We start from the raw sequence: 14726 nt of genomic DNA on the forward strand, positions 1-14726 counted from the left end.
CAAGGCAAAACCAGGGAAGGACCCCGGAGTCGAAGGGTTCAAAGTTCACGCTCAGGAGGAAAAACTGTTCTGACGTGCCATGTGTAATGACTACCAGGTGCATACACACACACATACGCAGAGCGGCAATGTCTGCTTTAGGTGTAGGGGCAGTGCCTCACCAAATTTTTCTTTTTCTATCCCCCCTAGGGACATAAAATGTCCTAACATAACCCTAACACTCACAACATTATTGTTTGCATTAACACACTCCTTTCAAATATGTATTTGTAAGACAGAGCAGTTATAGAAACTAAGGGGGAAAAAATCCTTACATCAGCCCTTAGTTATTCAAACAGCCAAGCGGACATGGGTAGCATTTTGAAGACATTGGGCATCTCTAGAACCTTCACAGTGTGTGTCGTACGGTTGTATCAAAAAGTCTATATGGCAGACAGAACATTTTGTGTTAACCTTATAGCTGCTCAAAGTCCCGCTCTGCCCCACTGCCGTATGGTGTTCCACAGGGTTCAATTTTGGGGCCCCTGCTGTTTACATTGTATTTGCTGCCCCTGGGTTCCATCTTAAGAAAGCAAGGTATTTCCTTTCACTGCTATGCGGATGACAGTCAGATCTATGTCCCGCTGAGTAAAAAGGACACTTTCTCCTTAAGTCCACTTTTGTCTTGTCTGGAGGAAATCAAGGTCTGGATGGTACTGAACTTCTTGAATTTCAATGAAAAGGAAACAGAAGTTATGGTGTTTGGTCCCAGTGGCCTGTGTACATCCCACCCTGCTGACTTGGACCCCCCTGGCGCCTTATCTAAGCTCAACAGTCTTGAACTTGGGTTATAACTCAGCATGAGACGCTGCATTGTTTTAGTGTTTTATAGTGTTTACCGTTTTTTATGTTATTGATTGTTTTAACTGCCTTTGTATGTCTATTTTTTACTCCATGTACACCACTTTGTATGCAGAAATGGTTGCTTTTAAAGTGCTCTATAAATAAAGTTGAGTTATTTATTTTATTTTTGTCCCTTTCAATGTGACTCAGCTGGGCGGTAGGGCAGCACCCTCTATTGGCGAGCTGCCACTGCTGCGCACACAGAAAATGGTTGTGCCGCACAAACTCTGCCTCGCAACAAGCCACTGACCTTTCTCTTCTTTGCTGCACGTTCTCCCATCTTCCTCCAGGGAGAAGCCTGGATCGCACTCGCAACTGAAGCTCCCGACCGTGTTGATGCAGTGGTGCGAGCACACCGTCATGTTTACGTCACCGCATTCGTCGATGTCTGGGTGAAGCACACTAAATTAAGCCGTATAATCATATGAGGTAGGACTCTACTATATACAGTATATACAGGGTATTTAAAATATAACTAAAAAGCAGATAAAGTAAATACAAAAAAAATACACTAAAAACAAATATTCATTAAAAACTAACAAGAGAAATTGAATAACAATACATGACAGCCAAGCAAACAATACAAGTAAATCCCAAAACAGATCCATATATAAAAACAATTTTTACGATATTCCCCACCACCACCACACAAAAAAAATATTCAAAAAATGCTCGTGGTTAGTGGTTATATGTCTAGTGAACCAAATATGTGGAGTAGTGAAATTAAAAATCATGATAATCTTCCTAATATTTAAAATGATATTGATAGTGAGAAATTACATTACATTACACAGAATTGAAAAATTTATCAAATATAAAGAATGAAAAAAATCAATAGTTCAATAACCATTAATACTGGTTGTTCATGGTAAGGGTGAGGGGACGTATTAGCGGGGCACAATGATTCGCTGCTTGCAGAGTTGAGTAAACGAGTCACCTTTCTGATTGCTTCCAATTAACTTTTTTTATCCTCCTCTGTGATCTCTTATGCGTGGAGGAAGAAGAGGGAAAAAGCAAGATGAACACTGCACAAGCATTAATGTCAGGGTGGAACGTGAGTGGTTGAGGGATGGTGGACCCAAATGCAGGGAAACAAGAATCAAGTGCAATGCGTGGTACTTTAATTAATTATAGGAAAAAAAAAAGTGAACTAAAGATGGGCGGTCTGAGCTCTGAAATTCCAGATCGTGAACGGATCACGGATTTGAGTCACGGATCGGATTGTTTTTTGGATCAGCAAAAAAAAAGAAGAGGAAAAAAAAAAGATAAATATGACTTTTTCTTCATTTATTTTGTAAAGCACTTTCCCATTAAATACATTTAAAAAATCTATTCAAAATGTCTAATACAGCTGTGTATGATTTAGTGTCTTCATTTATTTTGTAAAATGCCTTTCCCCGTCCGTCCGTCCGTCCGTCTTCTTCCGCTTATCCGGGGTCGGGTCGCGGGGGCAGCAGCTTTAGCAGGGAAGCCCAGACTTCCCTCTCCCCAGCCACTTCAGCCAGCTCATCCGACGAGACCCCAAGGCGTTCCCAGGACAGCCGAGAGACATAGTCTCTCCAGCGTGTCCTGGGTCGTCCCCGGGGCCTCCTGCCGGTAGGACATGCCCGGAACACCTCCCCAGGGAGGCGTCCAGGAGGCATCCGAACCAGATGCCCGAGCCACCTCAACTGGTTCCTCTCAACGTGGAGGAGCAGCGACTCGACGCTGAGTCCCTCTCGGATGACCGAGCTTCTCACCCTATCTCTAAGGGAGAGCCCGGCTGCCCTGCGGAGGAAACTCATTTCGGCCGCTTGTATCCGGGATCTTGTTCTTTCGGTCACGACCCACAGCTCGTGACCATAGGTGAGGGTAGGAACGTAGATCGACCGGTAAATCGAGAGCTTTGCCTTTCGGCTCAGCTCCTTCTTCACCACAACGGACCGATACAGCGTCCTCATCATTGCAGACGCTGCACCGATCCGCCTGTCGATCTCCCGCTCTAACCTACCCTCACTCGTGAACAAGACCCCAAGATACTTGAACTCCTCCACTTGGGGCAGGACCTCCTCCCCGACCCGGAGAGGGCACTCCACCCTTTTCCGACTGAGGACCATGGTCTCGGATTTGGAGGTGCTGATCCTCATCCCAACCGCTTCACACTCGGCTGCGAACCGCTCCAGTGAGAGCTGGAGGTCACGGCTTGAAGAAGCCAACAGCACCACATCATCTGCAAAAAGCAGAGATGCAATGCTGAGGCCACCAAACCGGACCCCCTCAACGCCTCGGCTACGCCTACAAATTCTGTCCATAAAAGTTATGAACAGAATCGGTGACAAAGGCCTTTTCCCCATTAAATAAAAAAAAAAATCTAAATGTCTAATATCCCCAAAGAAACTGTGGAGTGTGAGGGTCGGCACGCTCTACTATAAAGGTAAGATAAAAGCCGATAGGTGCAGTCAAAGAGTAAAACAGTCAGGACTCTTTGTACTCATCTGGGCATTGGTGGAGCATGCATGATGTAACATTACCTTTTTAAGCTGCACAATGCATCTTTAAAATTGTGTTCCTATAATCTAAACAGCTAAATTTGACATTTTATGTTGAATGATGTTTTATAAAATAAATTAAGACAGTTCTATTTATCTTTTTTTTTTTATTTTTTATGAAAAGACCTCAACATGTAATTTAAGGCACATTCCTTTCCTTTAAACATAAAGAGTGAATTACAAAGTAGCCTTGGTCTAGAATATTGAAAAAAAATTCAAGTATGCCAGGTACCAGTTGTCAAACTTGCTTACCAGCTGGCAGCGAGACACTCATGCACATTGGTCATGCTAACAGCTAGCCGCTAGCCATTTAAGTCAGTCTTCTGCCGTATCATATAATGGTGGCATAATTAATTAGCGGTTTCTTAGCGTCCTAAATTAGCGACTGAACATGAGTTTGTGATAGCGTTGTGTTGATATTGGTCGCAACTACTATGTCAAAGAAACATCTAAAAGAAAAGTCAAGCTAGCCATCACGCCGCAATGTGGGCAAACTTCAAAGTAAAAGTGTACTAAGGCTATTTGCATTGCCGTCAGTGTATTACTGCATTTGGAACAACTTTATTTTGAAGTTAGGCTTAGCGTGTTATGTTGAGTATGCTTCAGTTTCCTTAACGTGTCATGACATCGACTGTGAACGTGCACTTAGTTTTGTCCCCCCATTTATCTAAACTTAACATGGTACATTTCTTCTGTACCAAATATTCTATATTTTAACAATAAAATTGATTGCGTGCAATGGATTTTTTTTTTTCATTTACCCCAAAAATGTCCAAAAAGGTCATCTTAGAGCTGTAAATTTAATACCGTTCTGTCTTCTGGCCGAAGACAAAATCATATGCTTGCAAAATAGAAAGACTCACCAAGACAGTAGGGCTTCTCGTGGTTCCTGTGCCGCTCGCGGTGGTAACGGTAGCCAGGGTAACAAGTGCACACCACGCGGCCAAAGTGATCACTGCACTGCTGCTCGCAAGGAGCACCAGCACACACGTCGTAGTCTTGAAAACACAAAGGAAAAGTTAGCTATGTGAATTTGTATGTCACTTAACTAGCCACAGACACAGGCAGGCAGCAAACTAATAGGAGTGAGAAAAAATTGTGCACAAGGAAGGTGGCTGCTGGATTGTGGAATTAATTGAAAAATTTGTTAGGTTTAACCAAATTTTGCATCCCTCAATATTTATTGATTGTACATAAAGTGCAGTATAAAAAAAACATGTTTTAAAAAAAAAGCATGTTGAGGCAAAATTGTGTCCCATTTTGATGCAAAATATGTTTACATTGCTTCAAGATGTTGCTACTGGCTACTGTACACAAACGTTTTGATACAATTGTAAGCATATTTGATATTCATAATACGTAACTCATAAATTTGAATAATCACACATGAACTATTCGGGTAGATTTGCCTACCTTCAGGAATGCACTGGCCCAGCACAAACTTGAAGCCCCGGCAGCACTGCTTTCTGAAAAATGTCAAACGGAAGCAAATAACGTTGGGTATAATATGTCTATTAAATTCGCATTACGGCTGACATGTATTATTAATAAAACACAAACGCGCGCAGCTGTCTGCAGGTCAGACACACACGAGTTTCCCGCCGACTTGGACTGGTTCCCTCAGAGCTCTGTTCTGATCCAAAGCATTACGATTATTATTCATCACCGGCTCACACGGCAAAAAGTGCTTCCAGGTGTTGCTGTTTTTCAAACAGGAAATGATACACAGCAAAAAAATTGAATTACACGATGAAGTGAGCGCGGCAATACAGCTTGCTCACTCAGAGAGGATGACCCCGTAATTCTTGCAGCATTTATTCAGCCATCGGGGGCAAATGCCTTTCTTTTGTGCTTGGCAGCGCTTGAAAATGATTGATGTCATTCATTTGTTCACTTATGTGCTATTCGTGACATGGGGTAAAAGACAGGAAAAGCAGCACATAGGGATCGACCCTCATGGTCCAATCTGATTTAAAAGAAAATAAATGAATACAAGCCACATTTTAAGAATAAAATCTGTCTTTTATAAATAAAAGATTTATAAAAATGATACAAAAGACATGCTTTACATGAATGTTTTTATTTTATTTTATGAAAATGTACAAAATCTTCTTAACAATAAGAATTTGTAAATGTAAAATATAATCTACACCACAATAAAGATTTATGAAGCCATCTTTTACCAACATAAACATTTCCATATTTTATAAATAAAACAAAAAATAAATTAATAAAACATTTTTATTTTATGTAAAAAATAATCCTATATTTTATACATAAAATAAAAATGTTTTATTAATTAAACTGGGGGAAAAATCTGCTAAATCATTTGCAAAATTCATATTTTAATGCTATTACCCGTTACTTTATGTACCACATGGACCTCAAATAAATAATCAAAATATTTAGCAAAGGTAATACCTTTGAAGGCTATTAATGACTTTTAGTTACGAATGGAAGCTGTTCACTCAATGATTATTTTTCAGATGACAAATGTTCGAGTTCTTGGAGGTTATTCTTACAAAAACGTATTTCTTTTCAGGAAGCCATTAGATGAAAACTGTAAATCAACCACATGGAGTGGAGACCACAATGTTGGCTTGAAGACATTATTTTGGTTCAACAATGTACTTTTAATGTATGTTTTCTTAAAATGTGCGTCGCGAGACATGCTCACTGGAACAGAATGCAAATAATACTAGCTCACTCGTATGAAATATTCGCCAGACACGTCGACTTCTCCCAGCACACTGGGGGCGCGTGAACGTTAAAGCGTGACCATCACATTTGATTACGTTTGCCCTGACCCTCGCCACAAGTAATGCGCCACATGGGGGCGCTCAAGAGCAGATTTCAAATAAAATATCTAACAGCGGCCCGTGTAGCAACCAATCTTCATATGCACAGGTACGATTTTTCAACAAGACTACAGTAGAATAGTGTGGACTATACTATACTAGACTAGACAGAGCTATACTGTAGACCACTAGACTAGACGATACTAAACTTGACTAGATTAGACTCTGCACGAGACTGGACTCAAATACAACATAAAGCCCTTCATATGGGCCACTAGACTATGTTACGCTAGAATAGATTTGACAAGAATACACTAGACCACACTATAGTGCGGAATAATGGGTATACCACTTCACTACATTAGAGTAGTCTAGCGCGCACTAGACTGGACTTCTCAATAAGAGAAGAAAAGACTACACTAGCTCGACGAGAGTGCACTGTATGAGAGTATGTAAAACTACAATAGATGAGACTAAACTAGAGTAGACTGCATTAGACTCGACTAAACTAGATTTGATTAGTTACTGGACTAGACTATAACAAACCGGACTAAAATATACTAGATAAGGCTGCAGCACTCTAGACTACATTAGAGTAGATTATGCTGAATTAGACTGGAATAAATTACACTAGACTGGACTTGAGAAGACTAAAATACAGAAGATTTGACAAGTCTAAACGCCACTAAACTATGCTAGACTACAATTGATTAGTTTACACTAGACTACGATAGACTAAAATAGAAGGCTACACTAGACAACCCCCATTTATTGTGGGCAAGCATTCCAGACCCAATCGTGATAGAACATCAGCAATAGAGACCATATGACATGCTTTAAACAAATTTAAACTAAAACCAAACAAATATAGTCATGTTTAAAACCTTTTAGCTTTTCATTGTAGCGTGAAAGTCTTTTATTCTCCAAATAAAAGGCAAAGTGTGCTTGCTTCAAACTGTTTGGCAGTCCCAGTTGAAGTTTACTGTAAAACTGACATGTGCAAAGTTAGTAAGTAGTCCGAGATATGGCAAGGACAAGAAAGTTCAATAAACTGGGAGAAAGAACACTGTCATCCTTTTCCAGCCTGGTACGAGACAGTTTAATCTTCAAAAATTTGAAGGGCAAATCCTCATGTCAAGTACAAGTACGCTATTGATTCTAAAACGTTTTTTTCCCTGGCAAAGTTCCTAGCAAAGAGGGCAAATTGTCATTCCAATTAAGAGCCAAATGGACTTTCCATGATAATTGATCTTCAATTCCTTGAGCTTTAGCTTAATATTTTGCCTGTTTTTGGCTACAGAGTTGTATTGTAAATAGTCTGGGAAGGGGGACACCACAAGTGGACACCCTGAGAGAGTTGACACAAGGACAACTTCCCGTGTGACCCGAAGAAGAATAAGCAAACATTCGGTGGGACGATGGTGGTAAAAACAAACTAACCCGCCATCACAAGAGAAACCAGATCCATATCCGTGTTCACTCTCCCTCAACTGTGCATCTTTTATTGAATTAGCATTAAAAGGGAAAATGCTCACACATTGCAACATTATACGTTGTTGCTGCTTGTGGAAAATCCAAGCGAGGTTAGGAAACATCCAAAACAACTTTACAAGATTATCTTTTCCTCCTTCATGGATGATTATGTTTGAAATCATTTCTTGTGGACTGGTGTTGACACATGCTGACATGACTTCAGTCAGATGCGGAGGGGAGGGACTAATGTTTCAACCTACGTGACGGTTAAAACAACTTAAGGAGAAGCAGATCAGTGGCCTGAAACAAATAAAATGAAACAAAACAATTAGGTCTTATCTGACCTTAACATTCAAAACCTGCCGAGACTATGCTTGACTATGATGAGACTAAACTTCACTACACTAGACAAGGCTGCACTAGACTGCATTGAACTATACAACACTAGAGTAGACTAGAGTACAGTGGGATACTCTAGAATTGACTAGTCTATTAGGCCATACCAGTGGTTCTCAAACGCGGTCCTCGAGTACCCCTATCCAGCCTGTTTACCAGGTCTCCCACACGCAACACAGGTGTTTCAAACGATCAGCTGATAACAATCCTCAGATGTGTTGGCTGGGGAGACATGAAAAACAGGCTGGATAGGGGTACTCGAAGACCGGGGTTGAGAACCGGTGGGCTATACTAGAATAGGTTTGACTTAATTAGTCTAGACTACATTAGAATACACTAGACTAGACTATGCCCTATCACAAGACTTTAGTGAATCAGTCTCAAGGGTAGGGCAGCGGTAAAGAAAAACATCTTCAACCTATCTGGCAAACCAATACCTAATGGCCCTGTGGTATGGGGACCACTGATTTAGACTACACTGGAACAGACTAGACTACAATGGACTACACTAGAGCAGACTAGACCACACCAGATGATACTAGACTAGTCTATACTAGACTGGGCTTGACTAGACTACAATATACTAGGCTACATTAGACAAGACTATACTAGGCACACATTACATTAAATTAGCATAAACTAGACTAGGCTAGCCTGGACTGTACTAGACTACACTGGGTGAGAGTACATAAAACTGGTACATAGATTTACTTCACAAGACTAGGATGCTTTAGACTGCACTAAAATAGACTGGACTAGACTAAAATATTTTAGATTTATTTGATTATGGTAGAATAGACCACACTAGACTGGACTAGATTACACTATATTGGACTATCGTAATCTTGACTATACTACAATGGATTAGATTTAACCGAAACAGGCAATAGACTGTACCAGATGACTAACGTATACAGTACTAGACTATACATAATAGGCAGCACTTGACTGAATGAGACTACATACAGACGCTCCCCTACTTACGAACATTCGAGTTACGAACAACGGTACATACGAACATGTCTGCGCGTACAGTATGTCGAAAAATGTTCGGAAAGAGATGCTGTAAATTAGATTTTGTATTGCGCGTAGTGCTTCTTTCCGCCGCTAATACCGACGCTTGGCGCTGTGAGAGCTCATTGGAGGCTGAGCAACGTGTCGAGGAGGAGGAGGAGGAAGAAACGCCGGTCCCCATGAAGCAGGAAATAACTTTTGAAGCCGATTCCAGCGACGACGAAGAATCTCTCATGATATAAAATCCTCCTCTTCCTCCTCCTCCATCATCTCCTTAAGCATCGAGTACATCTTCCAAAAGTAAGTTAAACTTCATTTTATTTATCTTATTACGTACATGTACATACTGTGTGTGTCTTTCGCTCTCTCTCTCTAACATACGTAGTACAGAACTGTACTGTACGTATTCTCTCCATTTTATTAAAAGTTTTTTTCAGTACAAACCAATGCAGGTTACTTGTACAAGCCTTAAACATACTTATATAAACCTTTAATATACTTATATAGGCTTTAAACATAAATTATAATACAAAATATAGCACTGAAGCAACTTACGAACAAATTCACCTTACGAACGATCGTCCGGAACGTAACTCGTTCGTAAGGTGGGGAGCGTCTGTATACACAAGGTTAGATAGACTAAACTATACTAGACATGGCTACACTTCACTAGATTAGACTACACTATAATGGACTTCCCTAGACTATAGACAAAGCTACTGTACAAACTAGATTTCGTAATACTAGACTAGGCTACAAAAGACTAAGTTAAACTACACTAGCAAAAAACACACAAGAAATCGCTGTGCTATACCTAAATGGTCGTGATGTTATAGTGACGCCCAATTTGTGCTACAAAAACCACGTACTTGGCCATTCAACAGCACTTAAACCCTGGGGAAAAAAAGGCAGTGATTGAGGAAAAGGTACAACAATGTTGTAAAGATTGTGTTGGGAAGTACAGTTAGCCCGTCTGAGCTACTTGGTTGAAATTTGATGCGCACATTTTCAGATTGTTTGTCTTCAAAATCTGCTGGCGACACACAATATTAAAAAATACCCCCACCCGATTAACCGGCTCACTTTGAATGTGTGCATATGTGACATAAAATATACAACCAATTAAGCCATAATTGAATCATTTCCTCAAATATGGTGGCTGACATTTTTCTCTGTTGTTTGTTATTCTGTGAATGAGATCCATTACTGTATTAAAAAAAGAATTTTCCTTTTAAGATATAAAAATACTTGCTTTTGATTGACATGTAAGAAAGCAATCTTAAAAACAAGATCTGTGTCCATTCCTCACTTTCTATACTTTGGCCATGCTGTGTTTTCTCATGTTCACTCGTCTTTTATAGAAGTCCATATTTATGCCAAACCTATAAAATGGAATTCATCCAACTCTTTTTTTTTTATGTATTCAGCAGGTATTCCGTCTATTAAAACCTCAATGGTACTGTATGCACTCCATGCACACTCCCCTTTTCATGTGCACTGTAAAACATGCTGTTGCTACGAATGAATCTTTTTAATACCCCACATAAAAAAATGGCAATGATGTTATACGAGCGACGGCGTGTTGAAGGTTTATCTTCGAGGGGAACGCAGACGAAAGAATGATGAGCCAGCACATAACATAAACCACCAAAAGTGGTTATTTAGTCACGTAACGCGTCGACTCGATGACACAAAAACAGCGAGAATAAATTCCGGGCGTGCGGAAATGTGAAAAGTTTTTTGTTTTCATTTGACAAATAGTAATACATTTGATTTTTAATACATTTACATGACCTAGATTTGAATTCAGTTACATGCTTGTGCAACAAAGACTTCAAGATAAACTGTCTTGGTATTTTTAAGCACACTTAACTAAAAATGTAAACACATGAACTATATTGGCTCAGTTTGGAGGGGTTTCGCATCATGTCACTTGCATATAAAACTCCTCTGTGGCAGAAGAAGAAATAAGAAATCAAGATTTCACCATACAGTATATACTGTCGTGGTATTTGTAGGCACACTTGAGTAAAAAAATGTACTCACGTTAAAATGTCGCTCGCTCAGTTCTGTTTGCATAGGAGGGGTTTGCATCAAGCCACTTGCATATAAACCTCCGACGTGACTGCTAAAGAAAATTATGCTGTAGGATACAAAATCAAGATAGTCACCGTAAACTTTCTCGATAGTTCGAGGCGCACTTGAGTAAAATTAACTTGGGTGCAGCTCACTCCTTCCGGTTTGCATTGGAGTGTCATTTACATATAAACCTGATGATGCGACGAGGTATTAAATTAAGTCGTCAACATAAACGGTCTTAGTAGATATCTTGGCATAGTCGAGTAAAAATGTAAACACCTTGCTTGGTTTACAATGAAGGGGGTTCGCATCATGTCACTTACAAATGAACCTCCTACATACTGGTAAAGAAGACGATGTTATGTGATGTTAAATCAGGACTTTCACCATAAACTGTCTAGTTAGTTCTATGTGCACTGCTGTAAAAACACTTGTATTCAGCTCCTGCTACCTGAATGGTAAAAATGAACTCAAGTTCAGCAAGTTTAACGCAAAGCACACCTGAGGACAAAGGGTTTATAGGGAAACATTAAAAAAAAAATCGAAAGTAATCTGAGTCAATTTTAAGAACGTCCAGAGAACCAGCAGATTACGGGAAAAAAAAAAAGACAGTCAGAGAGGTCAGCGGTTCATCTAAAAATACCACAGGAGCGATTTTCCCTGTTCTTACTGTAAAATTCCTCTGACGTGCTGACGTTCCCTCAGCCGTGTCCTCATTATTCCCTGGAATTATTAGATTGCAGGCTACCTTTGAGATGCCAAAAAAAGGTAAAACAAAACTGAAGAATAGTGTTTTTCTACCAGATGATATCTTTCTACTGAGAGGGAGACAGCTGGAGAACTTTAGATGACTAAAGGCATATTTCGCAAACTTGATGACTCCGAACAACATCTAGTTTTGCAACCGGCAAGACTTACTGCAACCTAACCGACCTTTGATCTCAACTATCAATCAAAACCACTAGAATTCCTTGCTTTGTATTTGCCAAATAAGGCTGACAGTTTGAAGAGCTGTCGAAACTCTGCTTCCGGTTGACCTCTTACACCCGAAAAGCTGACCTTTGACTTGAACGACTGCGACTGTCTGGTGTCAAATTTTAAAAAAAAATCGCTTATGTTCCATTTTTTTTTCCAAAGTAGTGTTTCCTAATCTTTATAGAGCCATGGTGCATATATATATATATTTTTATTTTATTTTTTTAAATTCAGACCAAATAAGCGAACATGGACAACATCAGCACACCTGATGATCTGGTTGAGAACTGGTGTACTAGAAGATTTCTATTTTCTGCCAGTCTGAAGAAGAAACTCATAAAGTACCTTCTGATATGAGCTTCGCTACATCAAGCCACTTGTGTCAGAATCATTCCAAAATAAATGAGCTTCTTGGTTTCAGAATTTTTAAGGGCTACCAATGTACCCAGCCACCTGTCTAGACCAGCCTTCCCCAACCCCGGTCCTTAAGGGCTGGAGTCCTGCAGGTTTTAGATGTTTTCGTCCGCCACACATACCTGATTCATGTAATCAGCTCATCAGCAAGCTCTGCAGAAGCCTGATAATGATAAGCTTTTGCCAAGGAAGTCTTAGCAGCAATGTAGCCTTAAAATAAATATTTCACAATGGAATTAAAAAAACTGACCCAGGATCTGTTTTGGTTCCCAACCAAAGATTGGGAAAGAACACTCTAGGAAATCAAAGTAACAAATCAGGTCAAAGTGAGCCTCTACAGGACTTGTGTTCAGGAAGCTGGCATTTGATCAATGGGTATCAGATTCACATAGATAGGAAGTGGTTCACGTAGCATACAATCAAGGTTTGGGAAAGACTGGAATCAAGGAGCTCCAGAGACAAACCTCTGGAAGTCAAGGTACGCTTTTATGAGCCAAACTTGAAGATCATTGGTAGGGTAGTTATTCACATTGATGTCATGGCATTAAACCTATTCACACTCAGTGGTCCATTCACACTCTGTGAATTGAATGGCAACCAATTTAGCATGAAGGTTTAACCAGACAAATCCACCCCAAGGGCCGTTTGTAGTCAGCTGGTGACCCAATAAAAACTGAGGATCTGTCAGTTTGGGGATACTGCAGACCAGTCTAGTGAAGCTTCAGAGATTGACGCTCCGACTACAAGTCATGCATCTAGCATTGGGTGGGTTGACATTCAATGGCCCATTCAGTGGCCACCAATCTTGAGTATAATCTGCTTTTTGTTTTAAGTCAACTGACATCCAAATAAAAACTCACCCAGGATCTGTTTTGGTTCCCAACCTAAGCTTGGGAAAGACAAATCTAGAGGAACTCCAGGGACAAAACCTCAAACTGGAAGCCAAACTTCCTTTTGAGGGCCATTGATATAGTCGTTTACATAGCTGTCAAGGATTTGGATTCAGACATACTCAACGGTCCGCTCCCAATCACTCTGCGATTGGTGACCAATCCAGGGTGTCGTCTGCCTTTTGCCTTAAAAATGAGACAAATGCCTTCAATCGCAGACTTGTCATGCAATTTTTGCACTTGCCCTGTGACTGACTCGCAAATAGTTAAGGATGAAGTCCATCCAGAGAGAGAGAGAGAGAGCAAGCAAGAGAGAGAGAGAGAGAAACATTTTTTGTTGCAAACATTCCAAGTTAAGATTTTGTGATGTCTCTTGTGGTGACCAGAAAGTGGCATACAGTAGATCACATTTGTCTATGTAATTTTACATAGAAAATGGCTAAAACAGATACTTCCATGTGGTTGTAATTCAAAAAAGAAGTATTACAGTTTTCCAAAAGCAGAATCATTTGACTCAGATCAGGAGAAACTTCACCTAATGTTACAGGGCTACAGTAGATTAGCTTTTTGCTTCTCTGGTAATTCCACTTTGGTGGCTATCTTTTTGCCATGTCACTTCTATTGTGGTTGGTCACCCTCAAATAACGCTATAATGTTACAGGAATAGTTTTATTGGAATGAAGTGGCACTTTACCAAGAAGAAATGTAATTTTGTAACAGCTGTCAGCTCTATTGTAACAAAAAGTTCCACTGTAGACCACATGACAAAACACATACAATTGGTGTGGAAGTTCAGTCTCTAACTGCCACTTCACAGATCTGTGACCTCCCAGGCCAACTTTACATCATCCGCTCATAGAGATCTGCTTGCAGTTCCTTGTAAATGCACTTTGTGTGCTTGGACCTCCTGCATGGACTCAAATTTTCTCCTTCCGCCATGTCAAGCACGATGCGCCTCTCATGCGCCAACTTTAAAGGGAGTCGCTTCAGAATTAAGACAAGCATCTGTGTTCACACCCACAACGGCGCAAAACGCCCATTTTAAACTATGCCAAGCTGTGCGTCTCTGCGAAAATAAAGTCTAGCCCACCCCCACATAGATTTAGATTGCACCTCAAGCCAGACTGGCACTGGTCATGAAAATACAGTCTATAATATTAAAATAACATTAGATTTAAAAGAAAAAAAAACGTTATCATTTTTCATTGTTCTTTATTTTTTATTTTTGTTATGAGTAAATTTAAAGTGAGAGTAAAAAAGTTAAAAGAAAAAGTAAA

At 40.0% G+C, this 14726-nt stretch overlaps 1 protein-coding gene across 2 annotated transcripts in view; it reads right to left on the minus strand.

Moving 5' to 3' along the window:
* Positions 1–14726, minus strand: part of ccbe1 (collagen and calcium binding EGF domains 1) — a 35266-nt gene that overhangs the window by 12417 nt on the left and 8123 nt on the right. For both annotated transcript variants that reach the window (XM_077543149.1, XM_077543150.1), the window contains 3 exons: positions 4824–4876; positions 4274–4408; positions 1133–1270 (listed from right to left, as the gene is read on the minus strand). In XM_077543149.1, the coding sequence (XP_077399275.1) occupies positions 1133–1270; positions 4274–4408; positions 4824–4876 (326 nt within the window). The remainder of the gene's footprint in view (positions 1–1132; positions 1271–4273; positions 4409–4823; positions 4877–14726) is intronic.

Source organism: Vanacampus margaritifer, chromosome 14, assembly GCF_051991255.1.
Source record: "Vanacampus margaritifer isolate UIUO_Vmar chromosome 14, RoL_Vmar_1.0, whole genome shotgun sequence".
Taxonomy (NCBI): domain Eukaryota; kingdom Metazoa; phylum Chordata; class Actinopteri; order Syngnathiformes; family Syngnathidae; genus Vanacampus; species Vanacampus margaritifer.